General features: G+C 40.3%; 1 protein-coding gene across 1 annotated transcript in view; it reads left to right on the top strand.

Annotated features, from left to right (window-relative positions):
• LOC309545868 (atrial natriuretic peptide receptor 1-like) overlaps positions 1 to 665 on the top strand; it is a 216,485-nt gene extending 215,820 nt beyond the window's left edge. The window contains exon 23 of the mRNA XM_082245275.1: positions 194 to 665. Coding sequence (XP_082101401.1) covers positions 194 to 355 — 162 coding nt within the window. The 3' untranslated portion in view covers positions 356 to 665. The remainder of the gene's footprint in view (positions 1 to 193) is intronic.
• The last annotated feature ends 20,763 nt before the right edge of the window (positions 666 to 21,428 follow it).

Genomic DNA, 21,428 nt, shown 5'->3' with positions numbered 1-21,428 from the left:
GGTTCAGGGATTTCAGGTGCTGCTTTTTTTCACCCCAGGTTTAGTGCATCTATTTATTTATAAAGTAAATATATATGTAGGGCCTAAAGTGATCCTCTCATTGAATGTGCATGGATATCTGAACTCTACAACAGCAGTTGTCTTAAATGTACAATTACTTTGAATTTATGTAATTTACTTTTGTTTTCCATAGGGGAAAGGAGACATGACAACTTACTGGCTTGAGAGTAAGACTGGAACACCGACAAAGAATATCAGCCCAGACACCTCTGGAGTTTTTAAGGAAGTTGAAAAAGAGGCCTATGATCTGATACCAGGAGTACTATCCACTGAAGCACTGTCAACTTCATTCTGAATGGTGTTATCGTGCTCTCTTTTAAATTAGTATAAACTCTATGTGAGTCCTATTATGGATGAATAGGCTGGTGAATCTGATCTGTCCTGATCTGATACAGATCTGCAGGAAATCACAATGGCTCAGAGACTAGCACAGCACTGGATGACATTCTTCATAGCATCTAAAAACATGATGGCTGAAAGGTGCTGTCAAGAAGAATAGGAGGTGCAATAATCAAGACAGTGTATAAGCTGTTGGACTTGTTCTGGCTGAACAACAGAAGTGCATTATTTGGTGGGTTAATTTTGTTAAGTCCCATATTAGTATTGTTGAGAAGGCTCCTTACAGGGGGTCTTAAATGTTTTTTCTTACTATTACTTCTGTAGCAAACGTGACACTATTACATACTGTTGACTATTACTTGATTGTTAAGTATTAAAAGGTTAGTCTTCCCAAACTGATTATAGCTCCCTTTATCTCTCATTGGTTCCAGGGGATGGACTTTCTGCACATTACAAGAGGGCCTCACCGATTAGCATTTTTTTCTTTGCAGAGAATAATCCAGGGCAGCAATAGGACAGATCTGGCTATTCCAATTATATAAAACATTGCTGGACTATTTAAGAGAAAAAAGACTCTTTAAGAGATAAAAGATATCCATCTATAACTGAAAGATTGAGCCTTTAGATTTCCAATCTGGTGTCACATTTGTGTAATAATAACAAACCAAGCACATACATTAAAAGGCATGGTCTGACCTGGAAATGTATTAGTGTTTCCATAATCAGCTCAGTCGAGTTCTCCGGACCTGCCTACAGTACAGCAATTACATGTATCCACATGAATTCATGCACATGCTTTTGTATGCCTTCTCACCAACAGCCTTACAAAGTCTGCAACCTAGTGGAATAGTGAGGCCACAAGACTGCTTATTTTTGTAGGGTTTTTTTTGTAGGTTTTGGGCACTAAAATGCCTTCAAAGCCTTTTGGACTAGAAACTCACTAGACCTAAAGTCACACTGCTGCCTGTTTCACAAAGTCCACACATCTGCTGGGATGTAGCGACTTTCCTTGTCTGCTGATGCAACTGGATACAATATAGAATAACTGGAAAGAAATGCAGCTACAAAGAGGACAGAGAAATTGTAGTGAAGAGTCTTCAGTAATTTCCTTTGAAAGTTTTAAAATTCCAAGCTGGGGCTGAAGATGAGGACCCCAGGGTGTGCTAAAAAGCCTATATGATGGGTATCTTCTTTTTTGTCAAACTGGAGGAAGGCCTCCTGGATCCCCCCGGACACAGGACCTTTGGAAATAAGCCCTCTGAATAGAGCAGATCCTGTTTTGGGGCTGCCTGAAAGGAAACCATCAGAGGAACAACAAATAAAACAAAAAACCCTTTCTAAGACAGATAGGCACTGAGGAAATGTATTGGGGCAGAGATTCGTTTTACCTTTTTTTTGCCCTAAAATGATAGGCAAAGAATGTCTCATAGTTAATATTTAGTGCCGCTGTAAAGGATGAACATGAAAAAACACATGGTATTATCTGCAGTAAACTCTAATTTATGTGCAGTTTTCATATTGAAACTGTTTTTGAAGAACTGTTTTTTGTACATAGATTGCATGTTGCACACAATTACTAGATTAGTCTTCTGTGATTAAAAGAACCACTTCTTCCAGTGGGAAAAAAATACATATCTCTAGCCTCAGCATTGCCAAGGAATTACCCACTAGAGTCCAAGCAGTGATCCCTTCTTTCAAACTGTGCCTTCACTGCCAATTATTTAATTATACTCAAAAGTATTGGTTATATTATGGGTAAGCAGGCAGCAAATCAGGGCAGCGAATGAGCAAAGGTAATTACCGTATACGCTTTGTATATTCTGTATAGTAAAGTAAACCTATCTCTTTTTCCAAAATCAATAAAGTACAGGTTCACTTTAAATTACAGATTTGATTGGGAACATTGTAATGCTGACAATAGACAATAAATCCTTGGACATCATAAGGGTAGAATTTGTCTAGACATTCTACAACTTTCTTTATTACCATATTACTATTTATTAACGTGTAGCCTATTTATACGTTGTTGTTAGAAGAATCATTCTGAGCTATTATAGAACTAGCTTTGTTTCAAAGTATTGTAACCTATAATATTGGCACAAATTTGATTAAATATGTAATACCAGCTGAAGTCTTTCTTTACAGTTCTAGGTTTTTATATGCATAACAACCCCTTACAGAACAGCTTGGGTATCTTATAGGTTGATCAGAGAGATATGTCAAGGCAGCAGTATATACTATGAAAATATGAAAGTATACATGTTTTAGGAAGGGACCATGAGGCTGTATGGTGGAACATTGTACTTGCAGTTTTTCCATGTTTTTTACCAAGTGTACCCAATCTGTAGCGCACCCATACTGCAGTCTGTACTGACTTTATTCCAAACCTAGACCGCACCTATCCCAACCCTATATCACCTTTACCACATCTAAACCACATGTACTGTACTGTACCTATACTACATGCAGGTTAACTTGACCTGTCATTAATTGCACCAAAACTCTTAAAGGGCCCCAATGATAGCTTGCAAAAGAACATCTCAAATGGCTGCTCCTCCTCTAATATTCTGGAAGCCCCCTTTGTTCCCCTGCCCTATTCACTACTTTTCTTCTTTTATTTTGGACAGTGCATACCCAGTCAATCTAGAACTAGCATCACCAACAAAAATAGTTTTAGCACTCGGTAGATTAATATTTACTACTGCTCACTGCAGCACTTGAGATGGCCTTGCCACTGTTTATGCTGATCTGGATGTCAAATGTCATCTTATGCCTAGTCCCTACTGGTAATCACTTTGTATGCTAAATTGTGTTATTACCATTGATAATCCATTTTATACTTGTCTAGTCACCAACCATACTGGGTAACAATATGTAAAGTTTGCTTTTACTACTTGATTTTTTTCCTGTTTTCTAAGTAGAAATGGGCTGAGCGACCCCCTGTTCGGTTCGAGCCAGAACTTTTGAACATCGCAAAAGTTCGGAGCCAAACATTGAACCCCATTAAAGAAAATGGGACCCAAACAGGAAGAATCAAAAGTGTTCATTTTGAAGGCTTATATGCAAGTTACTGGGCATACAAAGAGTATGAAGGTCCGGGTACTGCCCTAGGGGCAGAGTTGTATAAAGTACTCGAAACCCATACTTGAGTAAAAGTACAAGTGCTCGATCAAAAAGTGACTTGAGTAGAAGTGGAAGTGCTCGATCAAAAAGTGACTTGAGTAGAAGTACTAAAGTATTCAACATTTTTTGTATTTAAGTATTGCAAGTAGTTTTTTTTTTTAATTTTGCTACTCAAGTACTGAAAGTAAAAGTACCAGTAGTTTTTTTAAAAAATTTGCTACTCAAGTACTGAAAGTAAAAGTACAAGTACTGTGTTATGTAGTTATTAAAGAAAGAAGTCAAAAGTTTATTAAAGTTAAAGTTATTAAAGAAAGAAGTCAAAAGAAGTCAAAAGTACACATGACATTATACACATTTTTTTGAGCTTCATGAAACCTGCCATCTACTGTTCTGGCAGTGGTAATTTTTATAATTGTAATGAGTAACTATGCAGCACAAAAAAAAATATTGGAGTAGAAGTACTGAAATCATCGAAAAAATGTAGTGAAGTAAAAGTGGAAGTAGGAGAAAAAAAATTATACTCTAGGAAAGTACAGATACCGCCTTTCGGTACTTAAGAACAGTAGTGAAGTAGTTCTACTTCGTTACTATACATCTCTGCCTAGGGGACATGTATCAATGCAAAAAAGTTTGTAAAAAAGATAATTTTTAAATGAGCTGTGATTAAAGTGAAATAATAAAAAATGAAAAATCCCTTTAATCATAGTGCCTGGGGGGCCCCCTTAGTCTTCCTGAAAAATGGCGCATCTGTACCGTGTGTAGAACCTGTTGCAGAAAAAATTACATTTACTGTTTAAAGGAAAAAAATGACATTTTCCCTGCAAGCTTTCTTTATTATGTAAACAACGGCTTGGGGAGCCAGTCTGTATGATGAGGCCATAATATGACACATACGCTGCCGACCCCTCACAACGGCATAGAAACATCTCCTTGTTGGCCTCCCACACATGATTGGGGGGGGAGGGGAGTTATTACCAAAATGTAAAAGAGATGAAGAAATGTATAATTGGATGCACTTTATTCAATGAAAAGTGATGTTTGGTGCACTTTAACCTGAGGACTGCCGCTGACAGATAACACGCAGCAACCAAAAAAATAAACAGGGATGTACAGCACTGTATACAGCACTAAATGTTATGTAATGCAGTGTAAAACACTGCATTACACAGCCACATTCCACTGACACTACAATATACTGCAGTAAAACTGCACTGACGCACTTCAATATACTGCAGTAAAACTGCACTGACGCACTACAATATACTGCAGTAAAAGAGCACTGATGCACTACAATAATAACCGGAAAAAGTGCACTGATACGCTACAATATAATGCAGTAAATGTGCACTGATGCACTACAATATACTGTAGTAAAAGTACACTGACGCACTACAATATACCGCAGTTAAAGTGCACTAACGCAATACAATATAATGCATTAAAAGTGCATTGGCACACTACAATATATTGCAGGAAAAGTGCACTGACGCACTACAATATACTGCAGTAAAAGTGCACTGACACATTACAATATACTGTTGTAAAACTGCACTGACGCACAACAATATACTGCAGTAAAACTTCCCTGACACACTACACTGACACACTTCAATATACTGCAGTAAAACTGCCCTTACTCACTCCACCGACACTAAAGTAAAAAAGGAGGGTCACACTACACTGACGCTGCCCTATCCCTATAATCACATTACACTAGCACTCTAAACTCACAATAGCACACTATAGCACACAAAATTTGTAGCAATGAACAGAGCCCTGTTCTATCTATCTCCACTCCAACATCACACTGCAAATGGCTCCTCTGGGAAGGAACCTTTTATAGTGTGGGGTGGGTCTATGAGCAATGAGCCATGATTAGCCACAGTCATTATTACTTTCTCCAATCATGGCTCTGACAGTGCTCTGTGCCCTGATTGGGTAAAGCCTTCGATGCTTAAGCCAAGTGCGGCATGCAGTGCATTGTGGAGCGCTCGGCGGACTGAACAAATGGTCAAACACCTTGGCAACTCGGGTGTTCACTGAACAAGGGAACAGCCAATGTTCGTTCCGAACTTTTGCTTGGTTCGAACTGCTCACCCAACACTAGTACTAAATATTACTTTCAATAAATTCCTGTGATATTTTATGTTTGTACACTCAATGTGGTGTTTCAGAGGAGAAGGTCAGGGCAAAGAACAGAGGACCCATGCTATCCAGTGGCTCCTACAGGTGTAATGCAACAATACATTGTATCAGGAGAGACTTCAGGAACCTAAAGTAGTATTAGACCCAAACAGCTCTGTATGTTGGCCTAGGGCAGCACTTTGCGGGGGGCAGCAAAAAAGCCAATCCCCGCATGAAAAAAGCCCCCCCTCCCCCCAGGTCCTGCCTACCGCACAAAAACAGTCCCTGGCAGCCGGCGGCTTGTGCTACACTTTTGTGTCACTAGCACTCACACAGCTGTAGACCCCACCCTCGCCTTTTCTTCAGCCCGCAGTGAGGCCCTGCCTCCAAGATAGCTGTGCTCAGTCAGTGAGGCTCTGGTTGGTGGACAGCGGGATGTCCGGTGGGAGGGAGGACGCCATACAGGAGAAGTAAAGACTGGTGGTGGTGAGAGGAGGTGGGATGGAAAGTCTGCTCTCACCATACAGTTTATCCAGGTGAGACTGACATGGGGCTGTGCTGGAATGTGTGAGGAGGGGACCTGGAGGCCATACAGGGATGGGCTGTATGTGTTTTGGTTTAGGCAGCTTATGGGGGGCCTCTGGGGGGGCAACACAGTTCTGTTCTATATTGTGTAGGGGGGCCACATTCTGCTGCCTCCCTTTGATAGTATGCTGGACCCCCCAGCACCACACTGTGCTGCACTTATATTCTGGTTTTGGGCCCCTGGGGGCTGTACTCTGCTGCTTTCCTACATTATATTTAGGGGAACCCAGGGGCCACATTCTGCTGCTCTCCTGTATTGTGTTTTGGGGCCCAACACCGTGCTGCTCCTGTATGTATTGTCTGAGGGCCTCACTGGCTGCTATCAGTATACAGGGTGACACTAAGGTTGTCACCTGACCAGGATTCACCTGGACAGTCCGGGTTTTGAATCATGTGTATGTGTTCACCTGTATTTTCACCTGTATTTTCCTGGGATGGAGGAGATGTGACTGAAAGAGGAGGACCTAATGCTGTGTAACGGGCCCCAAAATGGCACCTGTGTTATGGGGCAGACTGGAGTTAGAATGAAGCCCTCCAGTGCCACAATGTCACTGCTGAGATGGCTGACATCTTCCCCCTCGCTTCCTTCTGGGTGCAAGGCCCCCAGCTACATGAATGGCCGGGGCATGATGACTTCACTCCCGCGCATGCAGGAAAAGGGGGAGCCTAAAGAGAAATTGTTGTAGTTTACAGATGACAGGGCGGGTCTTAAATGGGAAGGGGTGTGGCTTTGAAAGGAAGGGGTAAGTCATATTTAAATTAGGAGGTGATGAGTTTAGTGGAGCCTAGGGCAGTACAAAACCTAAATACACCGCTGGACCCAAACCCAAACATTTATTAAATTGCAGCTTACCAGTTCTTAGATGTGATGGCTGTATTCATTTTCTTTTTTAGGCTTCTATTTTCATCTGGTGATCCAGCCTTCAAGTCTGTTGTTTTTCACAAACTCAGGCTCTCCAACAGAATGTATCAGTTTACATGGATGAGATAAACCACTTAACACTATGGGTGATTAAAATGATCATTTTTTTATTAATGCAAAACCTTTATCCCTTATAGACGATTATAGACTGTGAGCTGGAGTTTGGCTTCACACCTAATAAGTGATAAGCCATTTTTGGTTTGGGGTTTACTACCACTTAATTATGTACAGTCTTGAAAAAAGACGAGAAAGGGGGGATGTGATTGAAACCTTAATTAAATATATGAAAGGAGTGAATAAGGTTCAGAAGAACAGTATTTTCAATATGAAGTTAAAACACCGGGACATGACCTCAAACTAGCAGGAGGGAAGTTCAAATCTAATCTTAGATAGTTTTATTTTACTAAAAGATTAATTTATACTTGGAATAGACTTCTGGCAGAAGTAGTGTGATACTGAACAGTAAATGGATTTAAACATACTTGGGAAAAACATAGATCTCTACTCAGACAAAAAAGTTTTTAAAAAAAAGGGCAGACTCAGTGAACCACTTGATCTTTTTGCTGCCATCACGCTTCTATGTTTCAAACACAAGGACCTGCCCCTGTGATGGGGTGCTCCTCTTTAGGGGATTGATCTCATTGTGACACATTCATTGAAAATCTAAGAAGGGAATGTAACTGACTGCCAGTAAAATCCGAACACCATCAACTTGTTTGGTAGTATGTTTGGTAAGGTGGATCACTGGAGTGCTGATGGTGGGCAGAGACCAACTAGCAATAAATTCCCTTTTTAAAAAGGAAAAAGCTGCATCTCATTTTTAAGAAAGGCCCAGGATCCTACAGGTTGTTTCCAGTTAGAGAAACAGGCTAACAACTAGATGTAGTAGGAACGCCTTTGCAGCTGTGGGAGCTCTAAAAGACTCTAGGCCTAGAACACTGGGTTGCTCCTCTGAATGCAGGGTAGTACATGCTCAAAAACAGCCTCTCCTGAGCTGGGCTGTGAGAACACTGAATCTAAGCTAATAACAGGGGTCTCAGGTACACTTTAAGGTGGAGGCTCAAAAAGGTCAAGGCTAGATTTGGCGTGGGGATGGTGGCAGAATGTGCTTAGAGCTTCTGGGAGCAGATTTATCCAGTAATTGGACACAAATATACTAAAAGTCATAAATGGACACAGAGGTACTGGTGGAAAGGGATGAGGCCTTGAATACACCTGATGGAGCTAAATAAGACAATGTGGACATCCCTATAATAATATGGATCCCAGAAGCTAGATTATAGGCTTCAGTTTTCTCTAAGAATACAAATAAGATTCATTAGAGACAATAGGAAAGTATGTGCTGAGGTCACCTGTTGCAGTAGGACTGTCCTGTGAATCTAAGAGAAGACATGTTGCACCGCATAACAGAAAACAACTAGGCCCAAAATGAGGCAAGACTTTGCATACTCACAAACCCAAGTGCATATGAGAGTCACAGGCAGCCAGAGGTGGCCAAGTCACTGTAGGCAAGCAGTGGAACAAGCTAAAAAGCCACATGGTGCGTAAGAAGGAGGAGCAGCAGTGGGATGTGGCTTTCTTTCAGCTTAAATGTGGAGAATGAGCATGGAGCATGCACAACTTTCCAACAAACTGTTCATATAAGCAGAAAACAGGGAAAATGTCTGATGGAGAACCAGCCAGACAAAATTATGGACTTTAAGGGCACATCATAAGATAGACGTAAGATACAACTGGTTGAAATAAAATATTTATTGAGAACACGTTAAAACAAAGTATAAAAATCGAAGGTGATAAACCACAATCCAAACAATAGGGTTCAGTACATCCTAATTATATAAAATCTTGGGCCTGAAAGGCCACAGTGGTACACAAATACATACTTGGCTGGAAGAATATGTCTGATTAAAGGTCGACGTGTTTCACAGCAAGCTTCATCAGGACCACAGACAAAAAGGTATATTCTTAATACAAACAGAAAACAAAATATTAGTGGATATTATTGAAATCAATAACATTTTACAATCACATAATATGAATGGAGTATAATGTGCACATTCATGTAAATCGGTCAAATACTAAACCAACCTTCTCTGAATGACACAGGATTATTTTGGCTTTGGGCAGGCATAGGGAACAGTCAAGGCCTGGGACACCAGAATGAAGTTCTGCATCATCAAAAAATGTGTATTATAAATATAATGATTATAACACCTCTTAATATGAGATTCTATTATAAATAGGTAAGCAAGCAAATACGGTATATAGGGACAGAATATTTACCTATTCTCAATTTCAAAATGGAAAAGCAGTTGGCAGATGTAATTCTTCCGGGATAAAGATGCAGAGTAGAGGGCGGCCAAATAGGGCTGAGGGTAGGTAATATGAGCTGATATATTTTATATATTTAGAGGCCCCCATGTAAAATGTGGATGAAAAAAGAGATGAATGAATGTCTCGGATATATAGGCCAAAAATGTAAATAAAGTTATAGCAGAGAAACCTGAGAAATATGAAAATTCAGGATGTATAGAAATGGATATAAGCTTGCCGAGGGTAAGCAAAAAAATGCAAGCGAACTGAATAATAATGTAGATTTTATATTATGCTAACAGAGTTAGGACTTACCCTAGTAGAGAAATGTGGTATCATAACTGCAATCGCGGCAGCCTGGAATGGCTGCTCGAGGGTAAATCCGAGATGGAAAGATCAACCAAGAAAATATATCAAGGAGTGTAGAAAGGGATAAAAATGTATCTATCTATATGCCTCAAAGATCTCCTCAATGATTGCTGATCCCTTTACACACCGGAAAAAACAGAAGAAAAATGCCCATAAGCCTATGGAGGAAAAAGAAGCATACGCCAGTGAATATGTATGCAAAGAAAATGAATCTGCTATGGAAAAAAAAAAAGGAAGTAAGAGGAGCCAAGATCTACATACCGCTCAACAGTCTGTTCCCCACTTATGTCGCCCACGGGGTCTGTATGTGTCTGAGCTCCTTAAATGCTCCCCATCATGCAGAACGCCAGCCGGCGCGTGTAAAAAATCTGCGCCAGTCTATGACGTCAAAGGAAGCGGCGTCATTGGCAGTCCAGCATGCTATGCTCCAGCAGAGAATAGCATGCCGGTGTAACGTTAGAAAACCATACCTCGTTAGAATTCCATACCCTCGTCACTACCTGTCTGAAACAGCTGAGCAGCGTAGCAGTGCGCATGCTCAGAGCCCCAGATACGTCATGGAACAGCAGAGAAGATGACGTGCGCATGCTCGGAGGGAATGAAATTATCACGGCACTGTGTGTAATGTTATACTTGCGGCGGTTACATTAAAACAGTTCGGCTGCAACATGAGTCATCTCCGCTCCTACCCCTGTCACTTACCTGATCTCGGCTAATAAATGTAAAAGCGGCGGCAGGTGTATGAAATGTAAGTGACGGCGATCTCGGCTCCGTGATCCACTTTTATATTTATTAGCTGAGATGAGGGAAGTGACATGGAAAGGAGCGGAGATGACTCATGTTGCAGAGGAGCTGTTTTAATGTAAAGGCGGTGTTCTAAAATTTCCTCGGACCCATGAAAAAATCGGACCTCGTCACTTCCGGTGACCCTACGTCATGAAACAGCTGATGGGAGTCTCAAGTGCGCATGCGCACAAGACATTATCTTGGTTTGGTAAAATTATAACACATAGCGGGCAGTTGACTGAGAGAAGGGGGGGCTGAGGTGGGACGGAAGACACCACCGCGTCATCTGCAGAGCTGAATAGAGGAGGCGGGATGGAGGTGCGGCCGTGTAATAAATGCAGGACTTTAGCGACTCCTTATGTTTTATTATCTTTAGTAATTATCGTATTATTTATCCTTAGGATTTCATAACATTTAGTATTTCTATAATACAAAATAAGAAATACTAAATGTAATGAAATCCTAAGGATAAATAATACGATAATTACTAAAGATAATAAAACAGAAGGAGTCGCTTAAGCCCTGCATTTATTACACGGCCGCACCTCCGTCACGCCTCCTCTATTCAGCTCTGCAGATGACGCGGCGGTGTCTTCCGTCCCACCTCAGCCCCGCCTTCTCTCAGTCAGCTGTCCGCTCTCTGTTATAATTTTGCCAAACCTCGAAAAATGTCTTCTGCGCATGCGCACGGACGACTCCGCATGCGCACGGATGACTCCCATCAGCTGTTTTGTGATGCTCTGTCCCCGGAAGTGACGAGGTCCGATTTTTTCACGGGTCCGACAAAATTTTACAACACCGGAGCTATGCTCCAAAACAGCGGCGCACAAAACAGCACGCACAAAACTGGATGTGCAGCCACCAGGGAAGTGACGAACGCTCAGCCAACCACAAACCAAGGGGTAGTGGGAGGATCATAGCGGTGAAGTCCCTCCCGAAGACAGGCGGGAACAAAACTCCCTGAAATGGAGAACGATCCATCTGTTGGAGTGCATATGCCCGCCCAAAATAATTTAGAACCGCCCTGCACCAGGGAGAAGTGTCATTATTGTACAAAATATGAAAAATCAATATAGATTTAAAATAAATGATATATGCTTACATATTTCGAATATACACAATATGTGGTGAACTGTATCAAAATATATGACACAATGGGAACATGGACATGGGAGGATGAGAGAGGGAAGCCAGACAGTATTACCTCAATTAAATAGCAGTACATGTCAAAGGATTGGGAGGGCAGCACAGAGTTAGGAGTCCATATATGAAGCTGATCCTATGCCTTTTTATCTGTGGTCCTGATGAAGCTTGCCACGAAACGCATTGACCTTTAATCAGACATATTCTTCCAGCCAAGTATTTATGTATTTGTGTACCACTGTGGCCATTCAGGCACAAGATTTTATATAATTAGGATGTACTGAACCCCATTGTATGGATTGTGGTTTATCACCTCTGATTTTGATACTTTGTTTTAAAGTGTTCTCGATAAATATTTTATGTTTACCAGTTGTATCTTACGTCTATCTTATGATGTGCCGTTAAAGTCCATAATTTTGTCTGGCTGGTTGTCCATCAGACATCTTCCCTGTTTTCTGCTTCCTGGATTATGGCATGCTCTTGGTAGTTCACCTTTGTTTTTTGTTCATATAAGCAGTTGTGCACCTTAGCATTAACTCTTACCGTAGTGAAACTAGCCATTGTGGAAATTTTAAAAAGTGGGCAAGTGTACCACAGTGAGATAGCTTCAAGCGCTTCAGCCCCACTGGCCTTACTCACAAAGTGAGTTTTCTACAACTCTGGATCCAGGTTTTCTTCAAGCCAAAGCCAAACACTTAAGGGCGCAGGGCAAATTTTTTTTTCATAGAATACACTATGGGATTATAAAACACCTGGGACACCTTTGGGTGCCCCAAGGAAAGTACTAATGCAGAGTGTATAGCGTGTGATGCTGAACAGTGGGTGTGACCAAAATGCTCTTTCTGACATCATCGCACCCCTGTGATGTCGAACCTGCCCCCAGATAGCCGTCCGCAGCTCCTGAAGGGCAACAGATTTGTGTGTGACAATTTTGGTTACTTGGGAAGCCACTGGCCAGTCTGAATAATGTAAAAAAAGGAGTACATTTCTGCGCTATAATATGTGAACTCAATGGTCATCAAATCAGAAAAAAATTGATAAATATGTAAGCAGCATACACAGACCTATAGAAAAATCCAAACGTAATTATAAATAAACGTGTAGCGCTAACAAGAATTGTGACATAAATCCACAATCATAAATACTGTGCATAAAAGTGAATCAATGTAAAAAATGTCCACATGATAGTCCTTAAATGAAAAGGAATTCTCAAAATAAAACTGTGAAAAGATGAAAAGGAACCACAAGTCCCAGCATTCAGATATTATCCGTGTTTCTTTCACAGCAAGCAGGAAGAGATCACCTGTGGGATGTAATACACCAAATGGCAGCTTACCAAAACACATTGGCCATACAAGCTAACGGAGAGGCCATATAGCGCTTAATAAAGGGTTAATCAGAATGCCAGATAATCCTCCGGATGTCATGGTAAGGATGTGATCATATGAAGATACATAGAGGCCATGTAGATAGAAAGATAACAAGGCACATAGCGTAATACTGTTTTAAAACCTCCAAAAACGTTTATTAAAAGAATGCACTCACATAATATGAAAAGCAGTCAGGCGTGTCCATATAATGCAATCGCTGTGGCAGTGGGAGCGCCGGCATCCCTGCACTCATAGAAGAAAAAAGAAGGGGGCCAGGCAATGTCACGTCTGTTACCACTTAACGTGTTTCGTCATAGGGTTGACGCCGTCTGGGGCGTGAATGAGGCAGACTGAAACCTGGACATGTGATTCAAAACCCGGACTGTCCAGTTGAATCCTGGACAAGTGGCAATCCTAGATCCAGATAGCACTCTGCAACTAACCAACACAATAAATAAAGGTCTGGAAAGCACCATAATGCAGAGCCCAGTGCCTAAAGGTTGAATTTTAGGGTATCCCTGCAATCTTCGAGTCCAGTAGAGTCTGGAAATGGCCTAAAATGCCGCTGCTGAGGATACATTGTTTTGGACAGCTGCTGAGACTAAAGTCACCTATGAAAAAATATGTACTGTGTACAACGTATTTTGCATGAACTCAGCAGAGAAAATAAAAAATATGAATATAGCTGGCAAAATAATAGTTTGAATTTTTTCAACAGAGCAAAAAAAATAAATAGGCATCTAGCCTCCCAGGACCCTAGCAAAAACCGTTAGGGGCTGTGTTATACAGGGTCTGGCTTTCATAGTTGTGTTGGCCTCTGTGCCATTATGTAGGCAGCAGATGAAGAAGAACTCTTCTAATAAATCCTGGATTTCTGTGTGCCTGAAAGGACAAAGTAATGGTGGATCACTGGATTCTGGATTTAGACATCCTTCACAATATTGATGTAAAAAGCAATAATTTTGTGAAATGTGTCTATCTATCTCTACAAGGCTACAGCCTTTATAAGAGCAGTGTGTATAGTAGCCATGGAATAACCATTCTCAAGACTTTGGCTAGAGTGCTTTAGGACTTAAAGACGAATTCAGACTTAAAGTCAAATCTAGCTTGAGGACACAGAACTAAATGAGATTGCTGACTGTCACTTTCAAAATCTCAAATGCTAGCATGCTTCACTAAGCTATATCAGTGCTTGACACTTGATTAAAGGCTGCTGAAGCCTGTTATCAGCTTGTATAAAGTGACAGGCAACAGTTACGTTTAGATTTATGTTTATCCTCCTTTAACTGGAACCGAAGTTTAATTTAAAGATTTATACAAAATTGCTTGCGGCTTGTCCAAAGCTTTACAAATGTTTCAGGAATTATTGTGTACACAATGCTTATAGACAAGATGAAGTCTGTGCAAACAAGCCATAAAGGAGTCAAGGTTTCACATTAGGGAAAGCAAGTGATGACTTTGCAATGTGTATGGACATGTGTTACAATATATATATATATATATTTTTTTTTTTATGGCGTGTTGTGGTGATTCGTTTTTATAGAGACTGGGTATATGGAATGTTAGATCAAAAGACAAGCCAATTATATCTATTTATTTTATTGACACACTATAATTGTCACACTTTGATCCACTCAGCTAGTCTATGGTTGAACTGAAAGCTAAAAATAATTTCAAATATAAGGTACTTAATCTACAAGTATGTGGTTAAAATGTCCAACAGCAGTGGGCCCTGGGTCCTCCTAAGCAAACATTGTTGCCAATAGTCTAAATAATCTAAATGCCAAAAGAAAGGAAATTTGTCTGACAAGACCAACCCTTTAAAAACGTATATGGATCAAATGCATGGGAAAGTTCTAGGTATCTAATAATCAGGGAATGCAAATCTAACCTAGATACCTAGATGCATACCTTCCAGCAAAAACATCATTAGAAAATGACGCTTTGGACAAAAATCAACAAGAAAGCAAACCAAATAACATTTAATCTAAAACACACAAAAGGAAATACAAAACACAGATATGTACGGTAATTGCATTTTAAAAACACAGACTAAAAAAATTACATTGCAAGCTCTTCAAAATGTTTGAGGCTTACCTTGTCACACTAATGAAATCAATACATTTTTGACAAGCATTTGTAAACATTGTGAAAAATATATATAATGTACCTATCACAACACATAGTTTTCATTACATGTTATGTTCAAACGTAAACAATTCTATAATTCAAGAAAAACTCAAAGGAGATGCAGACACGGCACAGCTAGGTCCAACACACCTTAGTTCAGATGTTCCTTATTAAGCCTGCCTCTTCCTATTCACACATTAATATAGCACGGGCATAGAGATGAAAACTGCTACTTTCTATTACATGTGGAAAGATATTGTAGCACTCCTCAGCTAGTGTGCTAGAGTACTTGATTTTTGTTAGTGTGGGAAAATTGTTTAGCTTGGCTGGCAGCCAAGCCTGTGTTTATCTGGGTTGGGTGAGTGACTCAGGGAAGGCTGGATGACTCACAGGCAGCATCTCTGAGACCTCCCCCTATTTCTGGAACTGGCTGGAAATTTCTAGAAGAATGGGAGTAGAGGGGAGGAGGAGCTGTCTGGAGAATACTGAGGAACCTGACCAATCCCCAACTTATAGGTTGGCAGGGGGCAGGCCCCCTAAAATACTTTGGGTCAGCGCAGCTGGGGCAGTGGAGTTCATGTGGAAGCTGGAGACGGAGTGTTAGGCTGTCGTGGCCTTTGAGCGCAGCCCCCTAGTCTGGGGGAGGGTGACCTTGGGCCTGGGCTCAGGTGCAGAAGGAACCTTCTTCATGACATACAGAGGTGTCCTGACCAGAGGCACGGAAGCAGGAGAAGGACACCAGGAGAACACCGCCGGGCAAATTTCCAGGGAGGAAGACAGCCAGGTGGTCAGTCTGGGAGGACTGTGAACATTTAGCCAAGAGGGCTGGAGAAAGGGGCAGCTGCAGCTAGGTGTGCTGGCAGTGCCTGTTGGTGGGGTACCTGGGGCATTATCTAACAAAAACACCCAGCTCTTCTAAACACAGTGAGCCAACACTAAATAGACTAAACTCCTGGCACAGATAGAAAGTGCTGCAAGGGCTGGGACAGTGTTAATAATGGGGAATTTTAACTACCCAGACATTGACTGGAGTAATGGCACTGCTGGAACAGTTAAAGGGCAAAAATGTATAAACCTCTTACAATACAATTTCATGGTGCAGTTTATTGGGGCCCCCACTAGAAATGGTGCTCTGTTGGACCTGGTAATCTCAAACCATGCAGAGCTTTTTAATAATGTTCATATAATAGAACATCTGGGTAGCAGTGAGCATAATATGATTTCATTTAATGTTAGCTGTAAGCAAAAAACGCATACAGGAAATACAAAAACGCTTAACTTTAAGAGAGCAAATTTTTCAATGATGAGGGCTTCTCTCCAGGATTTAGACTGGGAGGGAATATTGGCATCAATAAGCACAGAACAGAAATGGGACATTTTCAAAAAGACTTTATGCAAACTCACTGCAAAGTATATTTCCATGGGTAATACGTTTAAAAGGCTAAAAATAAAACCTATGTGGCTCACGGCCAAAGTTAAAAAAGCTATAAATAAAAAGAAAAGAGCTTTAAAAAATATAAAAATGAAGGAACACTTTCATTGTTTAATTGTTACAAAGAATATAACAGAATATGTAAAAAGGAAATCAAGGACACAAAAATTCAAAATGAAAGACAGATTGCAAAAGATAGTAAGACAAACCCCAAAAAATTCTACAAATATATTAATAGTAAAAAGGTAATGTCTGAGCATGTAGGCCCTTTACAAAATAATAAGAAGTGGGTGACTGGGGACAAAGAGAAGGCAAATGTATTAAATACTTTCTTCAGCTCTGTGTATACAAAGGAGCATGGAGGCGCTCATGACCATAATGAGGATGGTATTGACACAGCCCCAAATGATCAACAATGGCTCAAAAGTGATATGGTCCAGAAATATTTAGACAGAATAAGGGTGGATAAAGCACCGGGACCAGATGGCATCCACCCACGCATCCTAAAAGAATTGAGCGCTGTAATTTCATAGCCTTTGTTTCTAATTTTTAGGGACTCGTTAAGGACTGGAATAGTACCACTGGATTGGCGTAGGGCCAATGTGGTGCCTATATTTAAAGAGGGATCAGAGTCTTTGCCAAGTAACTATAGACCTTTTACTTTAACTTCTATTGTTGGGAAGATACTGGAGAGTTTAATAAAAGACCACATAGATGAGTTCTTACTGGAAAAAAATATTTTAAGCAACAGACAGCATGGATTCATGAAAGAAAGAAGTTGTCAAACAAACCTGATTTCTTTTTAAGAGGAGGTAAGTAAAACCTTGGACAGAGGGGTGGCTGTGGACGTAGTATACTTGAATTTTGCAAAAGCGTTTGACACAGTTCCCCACACACGGCTAATGTGTAAGGTAAAGTCTACAGGCTTGGAAAGATCAGATTGTAAATGGATAGAAAATTGGCTAAAAGATAGAATTCAGAGAGTAGTGGTTAATGATTCTTACTCTGAATGGTCTAAGGTTATCAGTGGTGTACCCCAAGGTTCAGTGTTAGGACCCTTACTTTTTAATATCTTTATAAATGATATAGGGTCTGGGATTAAAAGTACCATTTCAGTCTTTGCAGATGACACCAATCTTTGCAGTGGAATAACTTCTTTACAGGACGTCTCCAACTTACAAGCTGACCCCAATGCACTGTTTCATTGGGCAACTATGTGGCAAATTAGGTTTCTTGTATTAACAGAGGCATGGACTCCAGAGAGAGAGGTATAATTTTGACCCTGTACAAATCATTAGTAAGACCTCATCTGGAATATGCAGTTCAGTTTTGTGCACCGGTTCTTAAAAAGGATATCGGGGAACTGGAGAAAGTGCAGAGAAGGGCAACCAAACTGATAAGAGGCATGGAGGAGCTCAGCTATGAGAAAAGATTAGAGGAACTGAATTTATTCTCTCTTGAGAAGGGGAGAATAAGGGGGGATATGATCAACATGTATAAATACATAAGGGGTCCATATAGTGAACTTGGTGTTGAGTTGTTCACTTTAAGGTCAACACAGAGGACAAGGGAGCACTCTTTATATCTAAAGGAAAACAGATTTAGTCTCCAAATACGAAAAGGTTTTTTCACCTTAAGAGCTGTAAAAATGTGAGGTGGTTCTGGCTGGCTCACTAGATTTGCTTCTTTCCTGGGTGTACTTAATATAACTGGGTACTAATATTTATAGTTAAAGATGATCCAGGGAATATCTGATTGCTTCTCAGGGGATCAGGAAGGAATTTTTTTTCCCCTGTTGTAGCAAATTGGATCATGCTTTGCTGGGGTTTTTCCGCCTTCCTCTGGATCAACTGCGGGTATAGGATTGTGTATATGGGATTGTATGGTTGGGTTTTCATTACTGTTTTTTTATTGGTTGAACCAGATGGATTTGTGTCTTTTTTCAACCTGACTAACTATATAACTATGTAAATCTAACTAATTCTAGCTCCTATCAAGGAGGGTAATACACGTAACCATTGTTTTGGGTATAATAGTTCTAGTTACTTAGAGGTAACAATCTTGGTATCTTTGCATGTTTTTGATCTGATAAATACCATATAAATTGACTTTTCATTCTGTTGTACTCTTTTCAAGAAGGTCATATTAGTGTGGTCTTAGATAGTCTCATGGAGGGTCTGAATGGGGGGTAGCCCTCTTCCAGAATGCAGTTAAAGGAAAGTGAATACCTGTTTTTCTAAATTTGTTTGTAATTTGAGGGATATAGTAGTTCGTATTACCCACTTAAGGACTGGAAGGTTTTACCCCCTTAATGACCTGGCCATTTTTTTCCGATACAGTACTGCGTTATTTTAACTGACAATTGCATGGTCGTGCTATGCTGTACCCAAATAAAATTGATGTATTTTTTCCCCCCACAAATAGAGCTTTCTTTTGGTGGTATTTGATCACCTCTGCGATTTTTATTTTTTGCCCTCTAAACAAAAAAGGAGCGGGAACTCTAAAAAAAAACTATATTTTTACTTTCTGCTATAAAACATTCCCAATAAAAAAAATTGAAAAAATCAAATTTTTTCATCATTTTAGGCTAATATGTATTCTGCTACATATTTTGGTAAAACAAAAAAAAAACAAATAAGTGTTTATTGTATGGTTTGCGCAAAAGTTATCGTGTCTACAAACCAGGGGAAAGATTTATGTCATTTTTATTTATTTTTTTGTTTATTTTACTAGTAATGGCGACTATCAGTGATTTTTAACGGGACTGCGACATTGCGACGGACAGATCGGACAACTAACTGACATTTTTGACGTTTGACATTTAAAAATATGCACTGTTACTGTACTAATGACACTGGCAGGGAAGGGGTTATCACCAGGGGCGATCAAAGGTTTAAATGTGTGCCATGGGGATGCTTTCTAACTGTGTGGGGGATGGGCTCATTGGATGAACACAGAGACCTGTGTTCCTAAATAGGAGGAACACAGGATCCCTGTGTTTATCACTCACAGAACAGGGGTCTGCCTTGTTTACATCGGCAACCCACCATTCTGTCTCCATGGGGAACGATCTGGGTGCCCAGCGGACATCGCTGCTGCAGGACTTGCTGATTGGCTGCTTCTCTAGCCTAACTGCTGCACAAGCGACGTACATGTACATTGTTTTGCGTAACTGAGCCGACCTGCCGCATTAAAACTAGGGCGGCTGGTCGGCCAGAGGTTAAAGTCTAACTAAATCTGTAAAAAACTGTTGGCAGTTAGGTTCTTTATTGGAGAAGAGACCTGTAATGTCTATTCTGCATTAAAATAAACCTACCTGCCTTCTCACAATCTCACCACATCCCATGCCAGCCAACCAAATTAGAACCCAGAAGAAGCCGGAGGAGAGGATGCTGGTACCAGCACAGACTGTTGATGCAAAAGTAAGTATAGCAGTTAGTTCTGCCTAAAATAATTGGCTGGGACATTTTAAAGTTGGGCCTGTGTTCCAGCATTGAAAAGACACTGGTTTTGGTGGGATGCTGCATCAGTTGATGACTGGTGAGTGGGTGTTGGATTGGCATATTGCCAGCTAACAGACTTATTTATTTAATCTACCCGTCAGGTTATGCTTAGACGATAACTGCCCTAAACTGATGGCTAGGGCAGGCAAATTATTCTACGTTATGGTAATTTTGGGTGCTTACAGCTCATCTGTGACCGACATAAACTTTTTATTGTTAAACTTCATGTTGATTGATTTTTGACTTACTAATTTCATTTATTAACATGGCAAATCAATAAAGCTATGCTTCTCAGCAGCCATGAATAAGCCTACAAGTGCAGTAAACTGAATTTGATCTGTAACAATTGATTAAACATTTTTGGACAGGTCTGTTGTTTGTCTTAGTGATGATACTCCAGAATATAGAAGGCTGCTGGATTGTACCAGATTCAGGTGGATAGGGATTATTGTTCACAAAAAATGAATAGGCAAAATAAATAAAACAAGAGTGGAAATGTGGATATGGGCTAAATGATAAGTGAACTTTCACATATGGTGCATTCTTATTGCCCTACCCTCCCCCACCATCCTAAAGTAATCCACCCTCTGCAAACCCAGAGGTGTACCCCATGCTGCAGTCAGCACATTAAACAGCTTGGGGTCAGCTCCTGAACTGGCTCATAGAAGATTATGCACAGAAAACCATCAATGCAATACAAGCTACATTTGTCTATTTTTATTAGGACCATCGGTGGAAAAATAGTTTCTCAAATAATAGCCTCAATTTAATTTGGCCATGCTGTTTTAAAGCCCCACCTTTAGCATTTGATTGTGTTTACTGATCCCTTACACATACTGCCACTCTGCTTTATAGACTCATTAAAAATCGCTCTTTTCGTCTATATGGAGCTATGTAATTGCTTTCAGCACAGCTTGAGCAAAATATGTGTAGTGTATATTTACTGAGCTACGGAAAGGGTGCATTTGATTGATAAAATGGTAATCAGCTTCATTCTAGGTGTCAGTGAGAAATAAGCTTGTTTATGGGCATGACACACAATTTCAGTGACAATCCACCTATAATACAAAAGCCTGGGGTGGAAAGAAAGCTAGTGTATGCAGCAAACAAACAAGTAGCAGCAACCAATGGTACTGTAGATTTTTAAATATCGGGTTATATTTTTATATTGTTCAATATTCATATTCATATATTTAGATATCCATTTGTACTTTGACCATTGATGTTAG

This window comes from Pelophylax lessonae (assembly GCF_965119305.1).
Source record: "Pelophylax lessonae genome assembly, chromosome: 1".
Taxonomy (NCBI): Eukaryota; Metazoa; Chordata; class Amphibia; order Anura; family Ranidae; genus Pelophylax; species Pelophylax lessonae.
This window is presented reverse-complemented; position numbering and strand designations above follow the sequence as displayed.